This window comes from Chelonia mydas, chromosome 9 (assembly GCF_015237465.2).
Source record: "Chelonia mydas isolate rCheMyd1 chromosome 9, rCheMyd1.pri.v2, whole genome shotgun sequence".
NCBI classification, from domain to species: Eukaryota; Metazoa; Chordata; order Testudines; family Cheloniidae; genus Chelonia; species Chelonia mydas.
Genome location: NC_057855.1, coordinates 15,168,620 through 15,189,266, shown reverse-complemented (window position 1 = coordinate 15,189,266; position 20,647 = coordinate 15,168,620). Strand labels below are relative to the sequence as shown.

General features: G+C 41.8%; 1 protein-coding gene across 1 annotated transcript in view; it reads left to right on the top strand.

The window, feature by feature from the left end:
- The window catches only part of FNDC3B (fibronectin type III domain containing 3B), a 354,949-nt gene that overhangs the window by 295,446 nt on the left and 38,856 nt on the right, over positions 1–20,647 (top strand). The window contains exon 23 of the mRNA XM_037908819.2: positions 4,506–4,718. Coding sequence (XP_037764747.1) covers positions 4,506–4,718 — 213 coding nt within the window. The remainder of the gene's footprint in view (positions 1–4,505; positions 4,719–20,647) is intronic.

Below are 20,647 nucleotides of genomic sequence, written 5' to 3'. Positions count from 1 at the left end.
AGTTTTCACCATCCTTTTGATTTTCCTAGTTCATGAGTATATATATATGTGTGTACATACAACTTACATGCACACAGCTCCATCGTTTAAAAGTAGGTTTAAGAAATGCAAGATGACATTTACATGAAATTTCTAATGCTCTCATAATTTTTTCTTCAAAATATGATACTGTCATGGAGAAATGGTTGAAGCTTAAATGATTTGGAGACAGGTGGTTTGTTTTTGTTGAGGTTTGGTTTATTTACTGCAAAATGTAAAAGTAGTAGAACCTCTATTTATGAACTCATTGCTTTAAACTCCCTGCAAAAAGCTGATATTTCTTAATTTAGGCACATATCACCATCCATATGTCATTACTAGATGATGAATTCTCAGCTTCCTATTGAAAATTATTTCCGCCTATTTTCACCTTGGAAAGCTATTAGGAGTTAATACAATGACTTTCGAAGCTGAAATAATGAGCATACAATGTGAAGTAAGAAAAAAGTCTGCATTAATTATGCTTCTCATAATACCAATAAAGTAGTCAGTCTGTTTCAATGTCTATGCTTCTTTTTTCTTTTTCTTTAGCTTTTTTGACCTGCTTTGTCTTAATCGTACCATAGTTTTTGTATCTGTTAGTTACCTCCATTGCATCAACAAATGCAGAACACTATTTGTGAATCTATGAACGTAGATTGTGAAAATGAAATTGAGTTTTTAAACGTTAAGGCCTGGTTCTGATCTCAAAGGTTTTACGTTAGTGTAATTCCATTCTCTTCAGTAGAGTTATTTCTGATTTACACTCATGTAACAGAGATCAGAATCAGAACCTTAAGAAATAAAGAAACACTCCTTACTTGCACTTGTTTGGTCTGAAAGAAATCTTGAAGATCACTATAATGCTACTGCTACTTAGCACATTGAAAACTTTAACTTTATCTAACTAATCCTCAGAACACTGTTGTATGGGAGATAAGTAGTATCAGACCCATTTTGCAGAGCAAATAAATGCTGAGAGGAAAAATAACTTGCCTGAGGCAAATTAGTGCAAGAACTGGAAATAGTATTCTGAATTCCTGGCTCTTAGTTCAATGTTCAGTCCATTCAATAAACTATGCTGTTTCTATGATATAGGACTTTAAATGTAAAGATCTAGTATGCAGTATGTGGCCTCTTAATTTAAACTGTAGTCCAGAAAATAGGGTGTAAAGAAATGGAAATAAAATGACATCTACACTTTTTCACTTCCTAATACTAAGTTGTCTAAGTTGAAATTAGAGGATCCAAAAAAGCGACTTTTAAAGAAATGCATCTTAAAAAGCAACAGAACAATCAGAAACCACACATTTTTAAAACAGTGAATGACAAACATGATTTGGAAACCAAAGTTCTTCTAGTACATCTTCCTGGCTTCTCTCTTGACCTCCTCTTAGTGGTTTACAAAATGGAACATTTATTTCAGCACAGGACAGAGTTAAAAACAGGAAAGGAAGAAAGTGAAATAAAGAGCAATGGTTCTTTCTAATTTAGAACAATCAAGTGAGAGGCAATAAAGATGAAAATGAATTCTGACTACTTGATCTCTAAACACATTGCCACCTCGAAGAAATATTGTATATGAAAAGGCTCTGAGCCCTGACGTGTACAGAACACATACAAATCTAGATGAGGCCAATGAGCGTTCCAGGTATGCATCTGAGGGCAGAAAGTGACTCTCTTTTTTCAAACATGTTATTTTTATCCCATGAGTAATTCTACTCACAATGCCACATGGGAGAATGGTGCATTTCAACATTTTCAGTTAAAAGGTCTATGCTACCCTTAAGAATGTGCATAAGTTCTACTAAAGTCAGTGCACGTTATGTGGGTATATGGAAAGCGGGACAGACTATTAGTTCTTTAGTAGGAATAAATATTCAAAATAAATTCTGCCAGCCAAAGCTAGACGCTCAGTAGCTTTTCTTCCAAGTACAGAAGTAGAATAGTAGAACCAAAATGATTATGGAAAAGCACAAGACTGTCAAGGAAGAGACAGTGAATAGAGCACAGCTCAGAGAGCCAGGAAATACTGAGTTCTAATACTATCTCTGCTTTGGCTCCTTTTGTGACCTTTGGCTCACCTCATGACCTTTGTCAAGACATTTACCCTTTTCTGTCTGAATTCCCCTCTGTAAAATGGAGATGTTAATACATGCCTAAGAGAGCATTGTGAGGATTTGTATGAGAGTTTTTCCAAAGCAAAAGATTTTGAACTTGAGCAGGGCCCTTCCTGCATAGCAGCTCCAGGCAGTAGAGGAGGCATAAGGTGCCCCTTTAATCTCCTGTGCTGTACTACTGTTTCCTGTGCACGGGGGCAAGTGAACTCTGCAGAGCCACTCCATCTGCCTCTCACAAAGGTGGGCAGTAACAGGACGGGAGAAGGCTGGAGTCACCAATGTGCCCTGGGACACTAGTGTACTGGGGAGCATATGCTGAGATGCGTATACTTTCACAGTTTACTTCCTCCCTGGAATAGTAGGCAAAGTAGCATGACTCCCTAAATCATACACTCCCTCTCAGGCTTCTCAAGGGCAGCACAACAATGCTCTGCCCCTTGTATAACTCACTGCATTAATGCAATATGTTATGTGTGGGGGGGTATTGCATCTGCATACTTTGCAGGCAAGACTTTCTCTTTACTGATGTATTTGTTAATGATTTTTTTCCCTACATAGATTGACTATGATTTCCCTCTTGCTTTTTATAATGAAAGAGAGAAAATAAACTTCTAAGGCAAAGAAATCCTTTGAAGTTTTAATACTATGTTTTTTCCAAGTTCTTTAATCTAAGTAAGTGGTTATGTCAAGTGGAAAGATCCCATATAGCTGCTGCTTCTCTTGTAGTAGGCAGAGGCAATGTTGTGAATGACTGTTTTTCTGCTAGTAGTTACTGGCTTCTTGGTGGCTTGTAGTTCTCAAAAGAAGCAACATCTCCTGTCAAGAATCTTTGCCCATGAGAAAATTAGACTGCTGTGCATAGCGTTTCCAAAGCAGGTAGCATCTGTCCAGCCATCTAAACGAGGACATTCTTTGTAAAATCATAATCATTTTGTTTGCCCACTAGGTTTTTCTCCTTTCTGCTTAGATGTTAACAGATTTTTGAAGCATACATCTGCCCTGTCTGTGCCAGTATTACTGCTTATATAGTGTATAGTTCAAGGATTTCCAAACTCTCTCCAAACATGAAGTTTCACATATTGCGATCGAAGGAGATGATCTTATCCCCAAATTATTAAACTGAGCCACAGAGAAGTAAATGATTGAAATGGTCATAGAAGCCAGGAGCCATTACTCTGGTGGAACAATCGGGTTCAGAAGCCTAACCCAATCACTGGGACATTCCCAGAAGAAAACCTGTAGGACTATATAGCTGATTTGTCTTCCTCTTACTCCCAAGTGTCACTTATTTTGATTCAGATGGCTCAGTAAGCTTTTGTCCATGAACCAGGTTCTTGACTGAGCTCATAAATAAATCTTTAACTGTGAATATTTAAGCATACAAAATTCAAAGGGGTCATGTAATATTGGAAGTTATGCCCATAATCTGTCTACGTACTACTAACATTTTTCTTGGCACTTGGTTTGAAAAATCTTATTCTCAGTAGTTTTCAGAGTATGAGAAACAGCTAGATTCTGGGGTTTCTGATATGATCATACCAGTTTCAAAACTCCCTTTGTGGGAAGAGCTATATCGATTAGAATAATACAGTGTCTTGGGACCAGGGTGTGGCGCCATTCACCACTTAGCTGGTGGTTCAAATCTGGTCATGGTCTGTAGTGACAAAAAGGTGTTACCGTCTGATGATAGCTTTGCAGTAGCCTTCCCAACAATTCTCCAGGCTGTTTGCGTTTGTGAGGAAAAAGAGGACCTCAGTCTCAATATTGCATGTTTCATAATCACCATGTACCAGATTCTGCCACGCTACCCACACTGAATAGTCTCTCTCTTTGCAAGGAGCCAACTGAAGAAATGTTACTATTGGCGTAGTGACTAACTACTCACCATGAGTAAGGCTGACCTTAAATTGGTAACAAAAATGAATGCATAAGTAGATTGGGATGCCCTTATTCACATTGAGAAGTGCCTTATTGTTCATGCAGTCCCCTTGACTACAGTTGGACAGCTCATTGCATAGGTACTATTCAGTGTGAGTAAGGGTATTGCAATGTGGCCCTGAGGCCCTGAAATTAAGCTGGATAGTATAGCACATCTCTCCTTTCTGTTCATTGCTCATTGTCGTCATTGCTGCTATGATGTAAAGAAGATCGTAATAGAGCAGGAAAGAGTGGGTAGGTTAAAGAGCCCTTCACTTTGCTAAGACAGGATATAGACTATTGGGAGTGGACATATGAGCTACTAAATTGATGCTATACCAAATTTAACTCTGAAGGCCAAGAACAGCTTTGCCCTTTGGGGCTTTTTAGATAATATGCCTTCTGAAAGCACATTACATAAACCTGCTTTATTTTTGTTGTTTATTTTAGGATCAGGATCCAGGCTGTCAATGAAATTGGAGCTGGACCATTTAGCCACTTCATTACGGCAAAAACCAGGCCCTTACCACCCTTACCTCCTCGGTTAGAGTGTGCTGCAGCAGGCCCTCAGAGCCTAAAGTTGAAATGGGGAGACAGCAGCTCCAAACTGCATGCTGTCGATGACATGGTATATATCTTGCAGATAGAGGACAAAAACAAAAGGTAAGAGGTGCATGTTTCTGTTCTTAAATGTTCATGACAAACGAATGAATCATGATAAGATATTTATGTGAATGAATCACAGTAAGGAATTTTGCTGTTTTCCTTATTATCTTATACCTACAGACATATGATCTAAGTTCTGTACATATAGTTTAGCCTGCATATAAATCTGTGTGATCTCACTGTTGTCATAAACCAGTTGAACTGCAAAAGTATTTTATAGTCCACATTTAGCAAATATCCTGATTTTTTTTTCCTCCCTATGAAAACCAGTCCGTGTGTTTCACAATCATATCTAATTTGTCCCCTTCTCTGGGGATATATCATACAATGCAGAAAGTAATGTGATATTGCACCAAAAGTGGCATTCGCATGATACTGACATGGCAATTAAGAAACTAGTCACAAGGATAACAAGTACCTGAATGACAAGATAGGGGGGTGCCTTAGTCTGTAAGTGTTTCTGTGAGGCATCTAGAATATTTCTGGACACTAGAAAAATAATATAAATGTATCGGGTTGGTAACTGCACACTGATTGCAAAATAAGAATGCATGGGCCTAATCCAGTATTGCTGGCTTACAAAAAACTCTTTGAAGCTTTGGGTATGCAAGAAATGCAGAATCAGGCCTTATACAGTATGTGCTTCACAAGCAGCTTTTCCTGACAAATGGAATGGATAAAGTGGGTTCTGCAGCGGTGGAAAGATATAAGACAGGGTGAGGGGAAAGACGACACACAAGAGCACTATAATAGTGGGCTCTCTTTAATGAATAAATTTAACAACATGCAGATTGGCTACAGCTAGCTCATGATTTATTAATTACATCTGGCCTTCAACCAGTTTAATCAGAAAAATAATTGACATCTAAAGCAGATAATCCTTGTAGAGCTTCACACAGAGGTCCTGATCCTTAGCTGATATAAACTGGCACACTCCATTAACTTCAATGAGCTATGCTTATTTTTGCCCACTGAAGATCTTGCTCAGAAGCTCAAATTGGAAGTAATAAAACCACTATGAAAGTGACCACTCTCTCTTTACCGTTTTGGAGATCACCCAGACCAATAATGGGTTCTGTACCACCTGCCTTGCAACTCTGGGTATCTTAATGCTACGCTGTTCTGGTTCAGTTCTCTGACACCAATGATCAGCCTACAAGCATGAGGTCCCACCCTGGCTTCCACCAGCTTAGTTTCTTCTTGCAGGGTGACCTCAGCAATCTCTTCTGGTCCCAAATCCAGCTCCCCGAGTTCTTAACTACCAGACTTTTCCCCTCTAGTTCGTCACTCCTGAAGGCATCAAACCTGCCCTCAATTATTAGTTCACTTTCAGCACACAAACTCCACACAATTTGCGCAACAGATACCTTCTTGAGCTAAAAATAAACAAAAAAATGTATTAATAGAAAATTCATAGATGCAAGGATGAAATACAAAAGAAAAGTAAACACAGGTTACACAGAAAATAAACATAAAGACACAATCGCGGGCTTTACACTTCTATATTAGCTAAATTCCCTTTTCTAAAACAAGTTACCAATTGCCTCTGAAGAATTTCCCAGCAGGCCCTCTGTCCTAGAAGGGATCCAGTGCTTCATGGACAGCACCCCACTTAAATACCTGGCCTTCAGTTTCTAGATAGCCTTCACTTCAAAAACCCTTTCCCTTTTAACAGCGTTAGCATTCTTTTTTTCCTTTTTCTGAAACTATGGTAATTCATGGTTAAGCAGAGCAGGGCGGGGGTTCCAGACTGGGGTTTTCTTTCCCGTTTCATTTTGTTTCAGTGTTTTCCCTTTAACTTTAATGGTCCACCATTGTCTCTTCCTGACTGGACAATGCTATGTGCTTGGAGCCAGTGTCATGTAAACACCTCATCTGAAAGGTGCTTGATTGCCACACCACACTGCTATGAAGTGATGCTGTAGTTGCACGAAAGTTTATTCCTGCACCAAAAAATTAAAAATTCTGCAAAATTCTGCATATTTTATTTGTCAAAATAATGCAGTATAATCACACCAGTTCGAATAACTATTCAGCATTTCCTAAAGGCATGAAAGTTAAGTTACAAACACTTGGTAACTAATACCCTGTATTCCAGTTATCCTGGATTTTCATTTAAATTATATTACAGAACAGCAAACAGCAAAAAAAATAAAATAAAATGTCATTTTAAATTGCTCAGACTTTCACACATAAAAGTCATGCAGTTTTGCTAATCATTGTCCTGGACCTGGCTGGATACTTTGGGAAGTGCGTGCTTCTGATTGTCCTGACATTTTATTGACTGCTTGGTAAATGTTTTATTTGTCCCCAAGTCTTTTTATTTAAAAAGACAAGTAAGTAAAATAAATCCTGAGCTGTAATCTAACCCCATTGTGCCACTTTGGCACAGGAAAAAAGTGAGAAAGCACATAGATCTTCTTAGCTGATTCCCTTACTGTCATTTATAATGCTTTACATCACTCTGGCAATTTAGGGGCCTTAAAACTTTTACAGGCTTTATGCTCCTGGGGGAATTGACTGAGAATGGGAACAGTTAACTAACAATAGGAACATTAACAATGTTACTACATAGGTAGGCTGCTACATTTCTGCCTCAGAGAATGAGATCAATTAACAAGCAGGCAGGCTGCTACGTTTCTGCCTCAGGGAAAGAGCCTTCCTCATTCATAATAATAAGACCTACCCATCCACGCCCCCGGGCAAGCCACTGTACCAAGCGAGAGGGACAGAGTCTCTCTTGCTTGTTAGCAGGCACGCACACTCAACCCCGCCTTCCCCCGCAGTGATTTAATCATAGAATATCAGGGTTGGAAGGGACCTCAGGAGGTCATCTAGTCCAACCCCCTGCTCAAAGCAGGACCAACACCAACACCAACTAAATCATCCCAGCCAGGGCTTTGTCAAGCCTGACCTTAAAAACTTCTAAGGAAGGAGATTCCACCACCTCCCTAGGTAAGGCATTCCAGTGTTTCACCACCCTCCTAGTGAAAAAGTTTTTCCTAATATCCAACCTAAATCTCCCCCACTGCAACTTGAGACCATTACTCCTCGTTCTGTCATCTGCTACCACTGAGAACAGTCTAGAGCCATCCTCTTTAGAACCCCCTTTTCAGGTAGTTGAAAGCAGCTATCAAATCCCCCCTCATTCTTCTCTTCCGCAGACTAAACATCCCCAGTTCCCTCAGCCTCTCCTCATAACTCATGTGTTCCAGTCCCCTAATCATTTTTGTTGCCCTCCGCTGGACTCTTTCCAATTTTTCCACATCCTTCTTGTACTGTGGAGCCCAAAACTGGACACAGTACTCCAGATGAGGCCTCACCAGTGTCAAATAGAGGGGAACGATCACGTCCCTCGATCTGCTGGCAATGCCCCTACTTATACATCCCAAAATGCCATTGGCCTTCTTGGCAACAAGGGCACACTGTTGACTCATATCCAGCTTCTCGTCCACTGTAACCCCTAGGTCCTTTTCTGGAGAACTGCTGCAGAGCCATTCGGTCCCTAGTCTGTAGCGGTGCATGGGATTCTTCCGTCCTAAGTGCAGGACTCTGCACTTGTCCTTGTTGAACCTCATCAGATTTCTTTTGGCCCAATCCTCCAATTTGTCTAGGTCCCTCTGTATCCTATCCCTGCCCTCCAGCGTATCTACCTCTCCTCCCAGTTTAGTGTCATCTGCAAACTTGCTGAGGGTGCAATCCACACCATCCTCCAGATCATTTATGAAGATATTGAACAAAACCAGCCCGAGGACCGACCCTTGGGGCACTCCACTTGATACCGGCTGCCAACTAGACATGGAGCCATTGATCACTACCCGTTGAGCCCGACAATCTAGCCAGCTTTCTATCCACCTTATAGTCCATTCATCCAGCCCATACTTCTTTAACTTGCTGGCAAGAATACTGTGGGAGATAGTGTCAAAAGCTTTGCTAAAGTCAAGGAACAACACATCCACTGCTTTTGCGTCTCTGAGGCTGCTCCAGGCACACTGGAACAGATGCACTGTCTGGGCTGCCGGGGAAGAGGCACGTGTGCCCCCATAGATTTCTTTTGCATTTTTCTGTGCAGGGGAACACAGAAATATGCAGGCCATATGAATTTTGCACCCCCAGAGAAGCACAGAATTCTGTCAGGAGTAAAAGTTACAATTACAATGTTTTAAATATATAACCATGCATACGTTCATAAGCATAACCTGTATACATACAGTATCTCCTAATAACTATCAAGTGTAGGACATTACAAGCTTTTATAAAAGACCTTGTTTGACATATTTATACACAATAACATTGTCTACAACCAGTTGATTCAATTGCTTATTTTGCGGAGTTCAGACCTGCTGTTCTCCCATTGGGGTGTCTGATTCTCAGACTCACCTCCCAGATCTACTCTCTTTATGGCAACACGGTGCTAAATAAGCAACAAGAGGCATTCAGTTAATATAAATTCCCACTTGAAATAATAAGTGACAAAACAGCAGCTTCACAGCACAGTGACACTTGGCAGGAGCCCATTACCTGCAGTCACATACGATGAAGTGGGATATAAAGAAACTTACTTCAAAAAAGCTTCTTCTGTTTGCCTTCACCCAACACTGAAGGTGATAAGATGATAAACCTTTAACTTGCTCTAAATCTGATTATACACAGGAGAAATAACTTGCCTTATTATTTTATTTTATTGGACCAACAGAAGTTGGTCTAATAAAAGATTACTTCACCCACCTTGTCTTTGTAAGAATAAAACATATTACTCAGGGAGTCAGGAGAGTGAGTAGCTAGATTGATTTTCATAACAGCTCCTATCACTTCTGCCCAGACCTCTTCCACTGCAAATGGTCCCCTAAATACTATTCTGTGATTCTGTGCTGTGATTCTGTAAGCTCTCACAAGCTTGGGTTACAGTATAGCTTGCCTTACAGTATAGCTTGCATGGGGGACCTCCAAGATGCAGCAGGAATTATTCAAGCTTTGTCTGCACTGGAGAAAGCTACACTGATTGTTTTCCCTCAGTTAATTGAAATTTACCTTGTGTCCATGCACAAAAGTGCGTCAATTGATTTTTGGGAGGCAGTAATTAGCTTGATTCACCCCTGATAGCTATAGGACTAAGTCCTCAGGCCAGATCAGTTTTGTGCCAGCATGGATGCAACATACCCGTACAATCACTGCAATGTCAGCTATGAAAGCTTGTTTCTCTCACCAATAGATGTTGGTCCAATAAAAGATATTACCTCACTCACCTTATCTATCTACATAAGTAATAGTCAGCCAATGCCGTTTAGTGTGTCTTGGTCATTAAGTATAGTTCTTAGTTTTTCTATAGCAATAATGAAGCTTAACAGTTAACTTGTTTTGGAGTAAATGCTTCACTGATTTCAAGACATGATGAAACAAGATACTTGGAACTCTTTCGGCACTGATGAATGTAGTGGCTTAAAAAGGTGTGCACATCACAAATGTACCTGCCACATGTCTCATTTGTTCTTCATTATGTGACATTTAGGAAGATCAGATTAGCATCTTTTGTCTTCTCTGTTTTGTGCAGCCTTCAGTGGAAATGAAGAAAAGTCTGTTTTTGGCAAGCACAGTACATTGCGAACATTGGGAGCACTTGGCTTTTATGTAAGGCCAACTTTATAGCTTTTAATGAGAGGACGGATGTTGCAGTGGTTTGGGTTTATAGCTTGATTAAACCTCGTTATGGGTTGAGTTAAAACTTCAATTAGATTGATGGGTATTAAAGCACCCTCCCTTGTAAGGATATAGCCTCTACCTAGATAAAGGGATTCTGTGAACATGCCCTGGATTTTTTGCTGAGTATTGTTTTGGGTAAAGTTGTGGGTTGGGAGGGAGGGAAAACTGACATATCCAGAAACTGAAAACAGGCAAGAACAGAGAGAGAGGCTGAGGTAAAATCAAGAAAGCCAAGCAGTACCTGTGAGCACAGTGTATGACCCCGGAAAAAGCTAGAAAGAGATCTTTTGGGTTGGTGTTGACTAAAGAGGATTGTATCTGTAAGCTAAGAAACTGCTCCTTTTGTTCTTGGTTCCTTCTGAGTTTGGAGAAGGAGGACTTTGTATTAAGGTTGCCAACTTTCTAACCGCACAAAACCAAACACCCTGCCTGAGGCCCCGCCACAGCCTTGCCCCTTCTTTGACGCTCTACCCCCCCAGTCACTCCATCCCCCTCCCTCCGTCGCTCACCCTCCACCACTCTCACTCACTTTCACTGGGCTGGGGCAGGGGTTTCGGGTGCAGGAGGGGATGAGGGCTCCAGCTGCGGCGGGGGGGTGGGCTCTGGGGTGGGTCCAGAAATGAGGGGTTCAGGGTGCGGGAAGGAGATCTGGGCTTGGGCAGGGAGTTGGGGTGTGGGAGGGGTTAAGGGCTCTGGCTGGGGGCTGTTCTGTGGTGGGGCCGGAGATGAGGGTTTTGCACTGCAGGAGGGCTGAGGGGTTTGGAGTGCGGGAGGGGGTTCAGGGATGGAGAAGGGTGTTGGGGTGCGGGAGATGCTACGGGCTCCGGCTGGGGGTCTGAGCTCTGGGATGGGGCCAGGGATGAGGGGTTTGGGGTGCAGGAGGGGGCTCAGGGCTGGGGCAGGGGGTTGGGATGTGGGAGGGGGTGCAGAGTGCAGCCTCAAGGAGGGAGTTTGGGTGCGGGAGTGGGCTCAGGCTGCAGCAGCGGGTTGGGGTGTGGGAGAGGGGTCAAGATGCAGGCTCCGGCCAGACGGCACTTACCTCAGGCGGCTCCCGGAAGCAGACGGCATGTCTGGCTCCTAGGCAGAGGGGCCAGAGGGCTCTGTGCACTGCCCGCACCCCCCAGCACCGCCCTCGCAGTTTCTGTGGTTCCTGGCCAATGGGAGCTGTGGCGCTGGCGCTCAGGGTGGGAGTAGCATGCGGAGCCTCCCTGGCTGCCCCTGCACCTAGGAGCCGGACAGGTCAGCCGCTTCCGGGAGCTGCGTGGAGCCAGGAAGCCTGCTTTAGCCCCACTGCACCACCGACCAGACTTTTAGCTGCCTGGTCAGCGGAGCTGACCGGAGCTGTCAGCGTCCCTTTTTGACTGGACATTCCGGTCAAAAACCAGATGCCTGGCAACACTACTTTGTATGTTCTTTGTAAATAAACAAGATGGCATCAAAGAAAATACCAGACTGCATTAATTTCCCCTTCCAACTAGAACATCTCCAGGGTCCTGAATAGGGTGACCAGATTTCCCAATTTTTAGTTCTTTGTCCCGCGTCCCGACCGATGCATGGTTGGGACGCCATTTGTCCCGATATTGTGGCTTTGGCCGCTCCAGCGGTTTTTTGTTTTGTTTTGCTTCCCCCATGTGTCCCAGTATTTTGTCCGTTTCATCTGGTCACCCGAGTCCTGAACTTTGACTAGTTGCTGAGGTCAAAAAGGGTTAACATCCCCTTGTACTGGTGGCTCAAAATACTTACAAGAGCTAGTCCTGAAATGACCGAATAAACAAATCCATTAATTGCAGATTACTTTCAGTTATTTCTATGTTTATTTTAGCAATGATATATACAGTAATAAAAATGTATTTTATAACTTTGTGTAGATAGATAAATCCACTAGAATATGAAATGAACATTAGGAATAATTTATACATATGTTTTAAAAGAAAGTCATTCGCAAGTATGGTGTGACAGAGTGCTGGGCAACAGCAACTGATTCAGTACTCTGGTTGCTTCAGCTCCAATTAGTTGCTCTGGAGCAGTGGTTTTCAATCCGATCTCCTTAACAGAGGTTAAGGATCCCTTGGATCCCTCCACTCCTGAATGCCAGGGAGAAGAAGCCTAGGTGTGGTTTGGAGGGTTGGGAGAGCCCAGGGCCCCATGTAATCAGGGAGATACGGGGAGACTACACAATCCGCCACAAGTAAGAAGGGAGAGAATGAGGAATGCAGCTCCCAGGATGCCCATGGTGTGAAGACTTGTGGGCTGAAACAGAGCTGTGGGGACAACCTACCCCCCACCCCCAGTGGCTTCTGTGAGAAAAGAGGGGAGAATGAGCAGACCCCACAAGAGGGACTTGAATGATTACCCTAGGGAGGAGGGAGATCCCCACAGGGTAAGTGAGGAAGAGCATGGGGGAAGAAAAAAACCTTCCTGTCAGGTAAGGAGGGAGTAGGGGATAGGTGTGTGATAGAGTGCTGGGCAACAGCAGCTGATCCAGCACTCTGGTCACTGCAACTCCAATTAGTTGCTCTAGAGTAGTCTTGATTAAGAAGAGCTGTGCCTAATTGATTAATTGGGATGGGCTGAGGGGAGCTGAGAGGCCCAGTAGCCCATTAGGCTGAAGATAGGAAGGATGTGCAAAGGTGTGGGGGGAGGGTGCAGGCTTTCAGAGTCAGAGCCCAGAGGGGAAGATCCCTTCTGTCTCTCCCCTCCTTGGCCAAGGCAGCTAAGGATTGTATGTTGTTGTAAATATGGGGCAGCACAAGTACATAAAGGTAGTGGGGGAACACTGTGAAATAAACCACAAGAAGGTCTCTAAGTTGTTTGTGACTTGAAAAGAAACAGGAGCAGGACCCCCAACCTATCACAGATGGGTAATAAGTAGGGTCCTACCAAATTCACGATCAATTTTGGTCTATTTCACAGTGACAGGATTTAAAAAAATGTAAATTTCACAGTTTCAGACACTTAAATCTGAAATGTCACGGTGTTAAAACTGGGGGAATCCCAAACGAAAGGGGTTTATGTGGGGGTCACAAGGCTATTCTAGGGGGGTTGTGGTATTGCCACCCTTACTTCTGTGCTATTCCTGGCATCTGAGCTGCCTTCAGAGCTGGGTGCCCACACACCCACAGCCAGCCTACGGCCCCTTTATCTCCCGAGCACCAGGGCACTGGGCCTGGAACTGGGGAGGGGCAGGGCTGGGGGTGCCCTGGCCAAGGGCACCTACCAAATGCCAGGCTCCAGCTGCAGGTCCTGGAGGGGCTATTGAGGGATGGGACTTCCTCTTCCCCTGCAGGGGCCACTCCTGGGGGCAGGTCAGACCCATGTCCAGGAACCTCCCGTGGCTGCTCTGAAGGCAGCAGCGGTGCAGAAATAAGGGGGGCATGGTATGGTATTGCCACTTTTACTTTTGTGCTGCTGCTGGCCGTAGCACTGCCTTCAGAGCTGGGCAGCCAGCCAGCATCCACCATTCTCCAGCCGCCGAGCTCTGACGGCAGCATAGAAGGAAAAGTGGCAACGCAGCCCCCCATCCCCCCCCACAATAGCCTTGTGACTCCCCCACAGCCTCCTTTTGGGATTGGGACCCCCAGTTTGAGAAATGCTGGTCTCCCCCTATGAAATCTGAAAGGTATAAGGTAAAAGTACACAAAAGACCAGATTTCACAATCTGTGACGGGTTTTCCATGGCCGTGAATTTGGTAGGGCCCTAGTAATAAGTAATGCTTTTTAAAAGTCTGCATTTCGAGTTTTCAGCTAAAATGCCAGTGACTATTCTCAGAAGGCCAAATGAACCAATCAGACTGTAAGGGCTAGTCTACACAGGAAGATTGGCTGGAATTACTATTGTAGAACAACTATTCCAGAATAGCTCCTCATGTAGATACTCTTATTCTGGAATAGCTATTGTTCTTTAAATTTACACCCGAATTTATTCTGGAATAACTTCCCCATGTAGATAAGCACTAAGATAAGAAGTTAAACTGTAATACTTTCACTGTAAACTATATATACATAAATGGCTAAGTAGAACATTATTAATAGTAGTAGTTTGCTTTAAAAATATACAAAGATGATTTGTGTGTGTATTGAACCATTACAAACATTTTACTAGACTATAGGTATTTGCACTGTTCAAGGGCTATATAATCTTTAACAAATGGAGAATGCATAATTTATCCAAAAAAATAGGATTCACCTAACCTCTGTAAACAGTGCTTATGCAATGACAACACATGTTATTTGCACTGTGTGCCTCTCTTGGTATGGAGCCTGGAATTACATGCCCTGTGTTTCCCACAAGAGATACATGCTCCATCATAGTAATTAGAGTCTGTGGATGAAATCCTGACTCTCCTAAAGTCATTTGGAGTTTTGCCATTGACTTCATTTTGTCTGGAACTTCACCCTATGGCTTTCTTATGATGCTGCATCATACCTAACTTTAAACATTAGTAAAATGCTGCAGCAAGACTTGCAAACAAAAGAGCCATTGTAATTTTTTTATTCCACCTAACCAAAACTCTGTTTAAAGTAGCAATCTGTTACTCAGAGAGTATGTGGTATGTGGATCACTCCCCACCTTTGTTAATAGTAATTACTAAACACTAGAGTCATTTCAGAAGATAAAACCCATATGATTATCCCATCCTCCGTTGATCCCATCCATCCTTACCGGAAAAAATTTCAAAATGTGAGGCATGCTTCCTGGGAGCACAGAAGAATCCCTAGTAGATCTAGAGAGACTTCTCAGTTGTTCTCTAGAGTTTCTAGCTGTTAAATTTATGAAGAAAATATTCCAAATATGAAGGAAGTGTAAATGATAAAGAGGTATCTGCCTGAGTTTGCAGAGAGTCTGAGTAACTCTGAGATGTGAACTTCCCAGTTCATTTCAGTGGTTGCCAACTCAGATGCCAGAGACACTTTCAGTTTCATGATTGTAAGTATTTCACTGTTCATTAAAACATGTAAGAAAGAAGAGAAAGTATCATAAAGATTTACACTAATATGTCCTACAGTGGAGGTGACGTGAAGGACTAGAAAGAAGGGAGATGTTAAACACCCACACATCTTAATTTATATAGCAGAAAGCAGGGCTGCAACTGTGATCCTTTTTCTGAAGAGGGCCTCGGTTTTCAGAAGTTTAGGAAACATGTCTTGCCATATTGAAGATACATGCATTTCTTCAGAATTGTTATAACATTCTGCCACGAGGCCACTCTCCGATTTCTCGCTCTATCTTAGCCAGTGAGAACAAAGTTTCACTGACTTTGTGCAAATTGAGTTTAAAATAAGTATATCTATCCCATGTGTCCAACACATTCTCTGAGTAGAAAAGGGCTGCACCCTTATAAGTGTTGTGGTCGGGTTTAAGTAGCATAGTCCCTAGTGAAGGAACAGAACTATGATATCCCATTCTACTAAGAAATGGTCAGTTTTCTTCTACAGCATGTCAGCTTTAAAATAAAATCTGTGTTCACTACCCATAATGTACCTGAGAGAAAGAATAGAAATACTGTAGAAATAGACCCAGATAGATGCATTGCTAAACATTTCTCCCTTTGTCTGATCACTAACATAAATTTTGTAGTTACTGCAGGTGTCAAGCGGTTGAATTAGAAAACTGTTCACTCTCTTAATTTAACTAAGACAATTTACACCCAGTCTAGCCGCAATTATGATTTACATCTGACCTACTGGGTTGTAAAATGTATTCAAAATATAATAATAGCTAAATGAACATTAGTGCAAAAAAATGCATGGAAGATTCTCAGGGTGGAAAAGAAGATGATAAAAGGAAATTCACAATTAAGACTGAGACATATGCATGCTCCTGTTTAGTCTGCAGTACCTAAACTTGACGGGAAGTTAACATTCAGAAAGTCTTTCAGGTCTCAGGCATCCTGTTCTACTTCTGTACTTGTCTGTTGTACAGATGGCTGTTGTTATATCACATACTGGTACATATTTGTTAGGACAGTGTCCAAAGCCTCCAGTCAGGATTGGGGCCCCTTTCTGTTGATGCGGTCCAAACACAGAAAAGATGAGATCCCTGCCCTGAAGGTCTTAAAATCTGAGGAATATTTAGATACATTTCACCTCTATTTCCCTTCTTTTCTTGCTTTTAGTCACAACTTTAATATTGTTTTAGTGGATGTGAGTCATTTACATATGTCTTACCTGATGAGACAAAGGGAGGGGAGAGGGATAAGTGTGTTAGACGTCTAAGGTAAAATATTCTCTATATTAGGATTCTTCTGAGGTGCAGGATTATCTACTTCCCCCGTGGGAGTCTCAAAGAATTCCTAATTTAATAAATTTCTCTCACTGAGCTAAGTAAAATTGAACACACAGGATCAAATTCTGCTTTCAGTCTCACTGGTGAGCATCTTTAGTAACTCCAGTGACTTCAGTGGTGTAACTTGGGGCTTGTCTACGCTTACCGGGGGATTGACATGCAGCGATCGATGCATCGACGGTCGATTTAGCAGGTCTAGTGAAGACCTGCTAAATCGACCGCAGATTGCTCTCCCTTCGACTCCTATACTCCATCTGAATGAGAAGCACAAGGGGAGTCAACGGGAAAGCATCTCCCATCGACATAGTGTAGTGTGGACCCCGCGGTAAGTAGATCTAAGTACATCGACTTCAGCTACGCGTAACTTAAATCGATCTCCCCCCATAGTGTAGACAAGGATTTAGTGTGTTGGTATAACCAAGTGTAAATACGAATAGAGTCTAGCCCACAGTCTGCTGCAACATAATAAAAGATGGTTTCTGTGCATCTGCAGTAGCCACATTTGAAAGATAATATCTTGTCCATTTCAAAACAAATTTTTATTCAAAATACCTACTAGCTCCAGATCAGAGTGAGTGGCAAATAGTTCCCTAATGTGTCTCTATTTTAGTTAGTTCTAGCTTCATTCTGCGAAGTTGGTGTGCTAGAAATCAACTTAGCTTTCTGAATTAGCTTGTCTATATGTACTATGGAGCACCATAATTGCAGTCAACAATTATGAACGTGGCATGCAAATGAGATTTAATTACAAGGATTATAGAACTATCAGTTACTATTATGCTAGGAAAATAACTAACAGTACTGAGAATGACATGAAAATTCACATATGTATGTGATGAGTCATTGATGCTATCAAATGTTAGTGAAATAAAAGACAGTGTAGTAAGTCTGTTGTAACTTATTTCTGTTGTTATTAATTCTTGTATGGCCAATATAGACCAGGTTATTGTTGACCTAATTGACCTGTTATCTCTAAAGGTAATAGTGTTGATGTATACTTAGATTGTGTAGAACATTTGACTTGGTACAGCATGACATATCAGTTAAAAAACTGTATATGATATAAAATTGGACACATTAAATGGATTAAAAACTGGCTAACTGATAGGTCTCAAAATAGAACAGGGAATCATCATTGAGTCAGTGCATTTCAAGTGGGATCCTGCAGGGATCTGTTCTTGACCTTGCATTATTTAATATTTTTTAAAATGACATGGAAGAAAATGTAAAATCATCACTGAAAAAGTTTGCAGATGATGCTAAAATTGGGGGAGTGGTAAATAATGAAGAGGACAGGTCACTGATACAGAGTGATCTTGATCACTTGGTAAAGTGGGTTCAAGCAAACAATATGTGCTTTAATATGGGCAAATGTAAATCTATACATCTAGGAACAAAGAATGTAGGCCATACTTACAGGATAGGCAACTCTATCTTAGGAGGCTGTGACTCTGAAAAAGATTTGGGGGTCCTGGTGGATAATCAGCTGAACGTGAGCTCTCAGTAAAATGCTGTGGCCAAAAGGGCTAATGCTATCGTTGGATGCACAAATGCGGGGGTGGGGGGATGTCCTTGAGTAGGAGAACAGAGATTGTTTTTCCTCTGTATTTGACATTGGTGCAACAATTGCGGCAATACTGGGTCCAGTTTTGGTGTCCACAGTTCAAGAAGGATGTTGATAAATTGGAGGGGGTTTGGAGAAGAGCCATGAGAATAATTAAAGGATTAGAAAGCATGCAGTGATAGACTCAAGTAGGTCACTCTTGAGTAGGATAAGTAGGTTAGCTTAACAAAGGGAAGGTTAAGGAGTGACTTGATCACAGTCTGTAAGAACCTACATGTGGAACAAATATTTGATAATGGGCTTTTCAGTCTAGCAGGTAAAGGTATAACAGGTTCCAGTGACTGGAAGTTGAAGTGCTAGACAAATTCAGATTGGAAATAAGGCATCAAATTTTAACAGTGAGGGTAATTAACCATTGGAGTAATTTACCATAGGTTGTGGTGGATTCTCCATCACTGACAATTTTAAAAATCAAGACTGGAATTTTTTTTAAGGTAGGCTGTAGTTCAAAAGGAATTGTTTTGGGGAAGTTCTATGGCCTACATTATATAGGAAGTCAGACTAGGTGATCACAGTGGTTCCTTCTGGCCTTGGAAATCTATGAATCTATGCTTAAATATTATTTTGTTTCTCTTCATACCTATAATGCTACTCTTTACCAGAAAGTTGGAATCAGCATTTAATCCATCACTAGCATGCAGAGACCTGGTCTCCATTCTCTCCTTACTTCTTACTTACACAAAGCTCCCACTTGACTTCAGTGGGAGGTTTGCTTGCATAGAGGATGTAGGGTAGGACTCTGTTTGTCATTAAAGTAGACAGGCTAACAGTACATGAAAGAGAGAGCCTTACTGTCTCTACGTCTTTTTAATCTAATGGTTCTGAAACAGGGAAATAAAAAATAAAATAAATGTTAGCTAATTCTGAGAATAGGGAATTTCCAGTTCCAGTCTCAGTGTGAGCAGAGAAGGTGGGCTGTATGCAAACCCACCCATTCCCTATGGCGATTTCCAAGAGCGTAAATGATTATGCAGGGCCTCAGCACCAGGGGCAGTGTAAGAAAACAATTGGAACCTTCCCTCTGTCAGGCAGCCCATAAAAGCACTATCTGGCAGAGCAGTGTAGCTGAGGCAGTTGGAAGATGCCTTGACTCAGTTCATCTATGCCTACAGGACTCTTATAAAGCACCAAACATAAATCGGAGCTCTCCCAAACGTTGTAAACTGCATGGGAGGATGTTGGTACGGCTGGCTGTCACTCCACAGGGTAAATTCTTCCCTGGGATGCAGAGGCCTCCTAATGCAAGCTCTTCTAGTTTACATGCATACACTATGCTATAGCTGTCTTCCACCGATTGCCTCCAAGTCATTAGAAAAGTGGCACATAGCCATAAGTATGGGTTACAATATTGTCAGATGCTGCTGCATATGAAAGGCTGACCCACAGAATGCAGGTTAGATCCGAATCTTTTGACAACATGGGTTTACTCTGCAGAGCCTATCAACATGGATCTCCTGCAAATCACTTGGTTTGTAAAGTACAGTCAGTGACTAAGCAGAAGAAAGGAAATATTTTTTCCTATTTCTCTTTTTATCTTTCTTTCTCTTTTGATTGATCTTTGTCTTTGTATACTGAAGGAAGAAGCACTTGATTATATTAGCTGGGTAGAATGGTATGGTTGTAAATATCTGCCTATTTTAATAGGAGACATTACTTGTTTATATGGATCAGTTTAAAAAAATGCTATTTAGAAAAACCAGTGAGGGGCTTTGTTTTCGAGCACACTTTTAAACTGGAATACTGTGCACTAGCTCTTTCATTTAGGTTACTTGGAAGAAAACATTTGTTTAGGTTACTGAATTGCTGTGCCAGTGCTAACAGAATTAGGAGTAGTGCTAAACTCATTGGGGTCAGATACGAACTATTTTCTCCAATAACAGTATATAACACTGATGAAACCAGCACAAATTAAGTTCAAAAAATGTATTTACAGTTAATCTGCTGTTGACTTCAGTGATTTCTCTAGGTTTTAAAAAATTTGGTACCACTCAGACAGTAAACTTTGACAAAACAGCCAAAACAAAACCATATTTAAATACTGTGTTCACTTCTGCTCTTAAATCTCTGGCATTTTCCAGACAGTTGGTCAACTCAATGCTTAGGACGATATGTGTGCATGCGCATATATACATCATGTATAGATGAATTCTGTCTGTCTAGGTATTGATTAATTATGGGTCATACTGGAGGGCTATGACTAGGGTGCCAGGGGATATACAGATGCAACACATTTCCCAGCTCATGGGGCTCCTATGGAGCGCAGGCTGCAAATTTAACTCTGCCCTGCCTTTCTGAAACCCTCACTAGGAAGGTGTT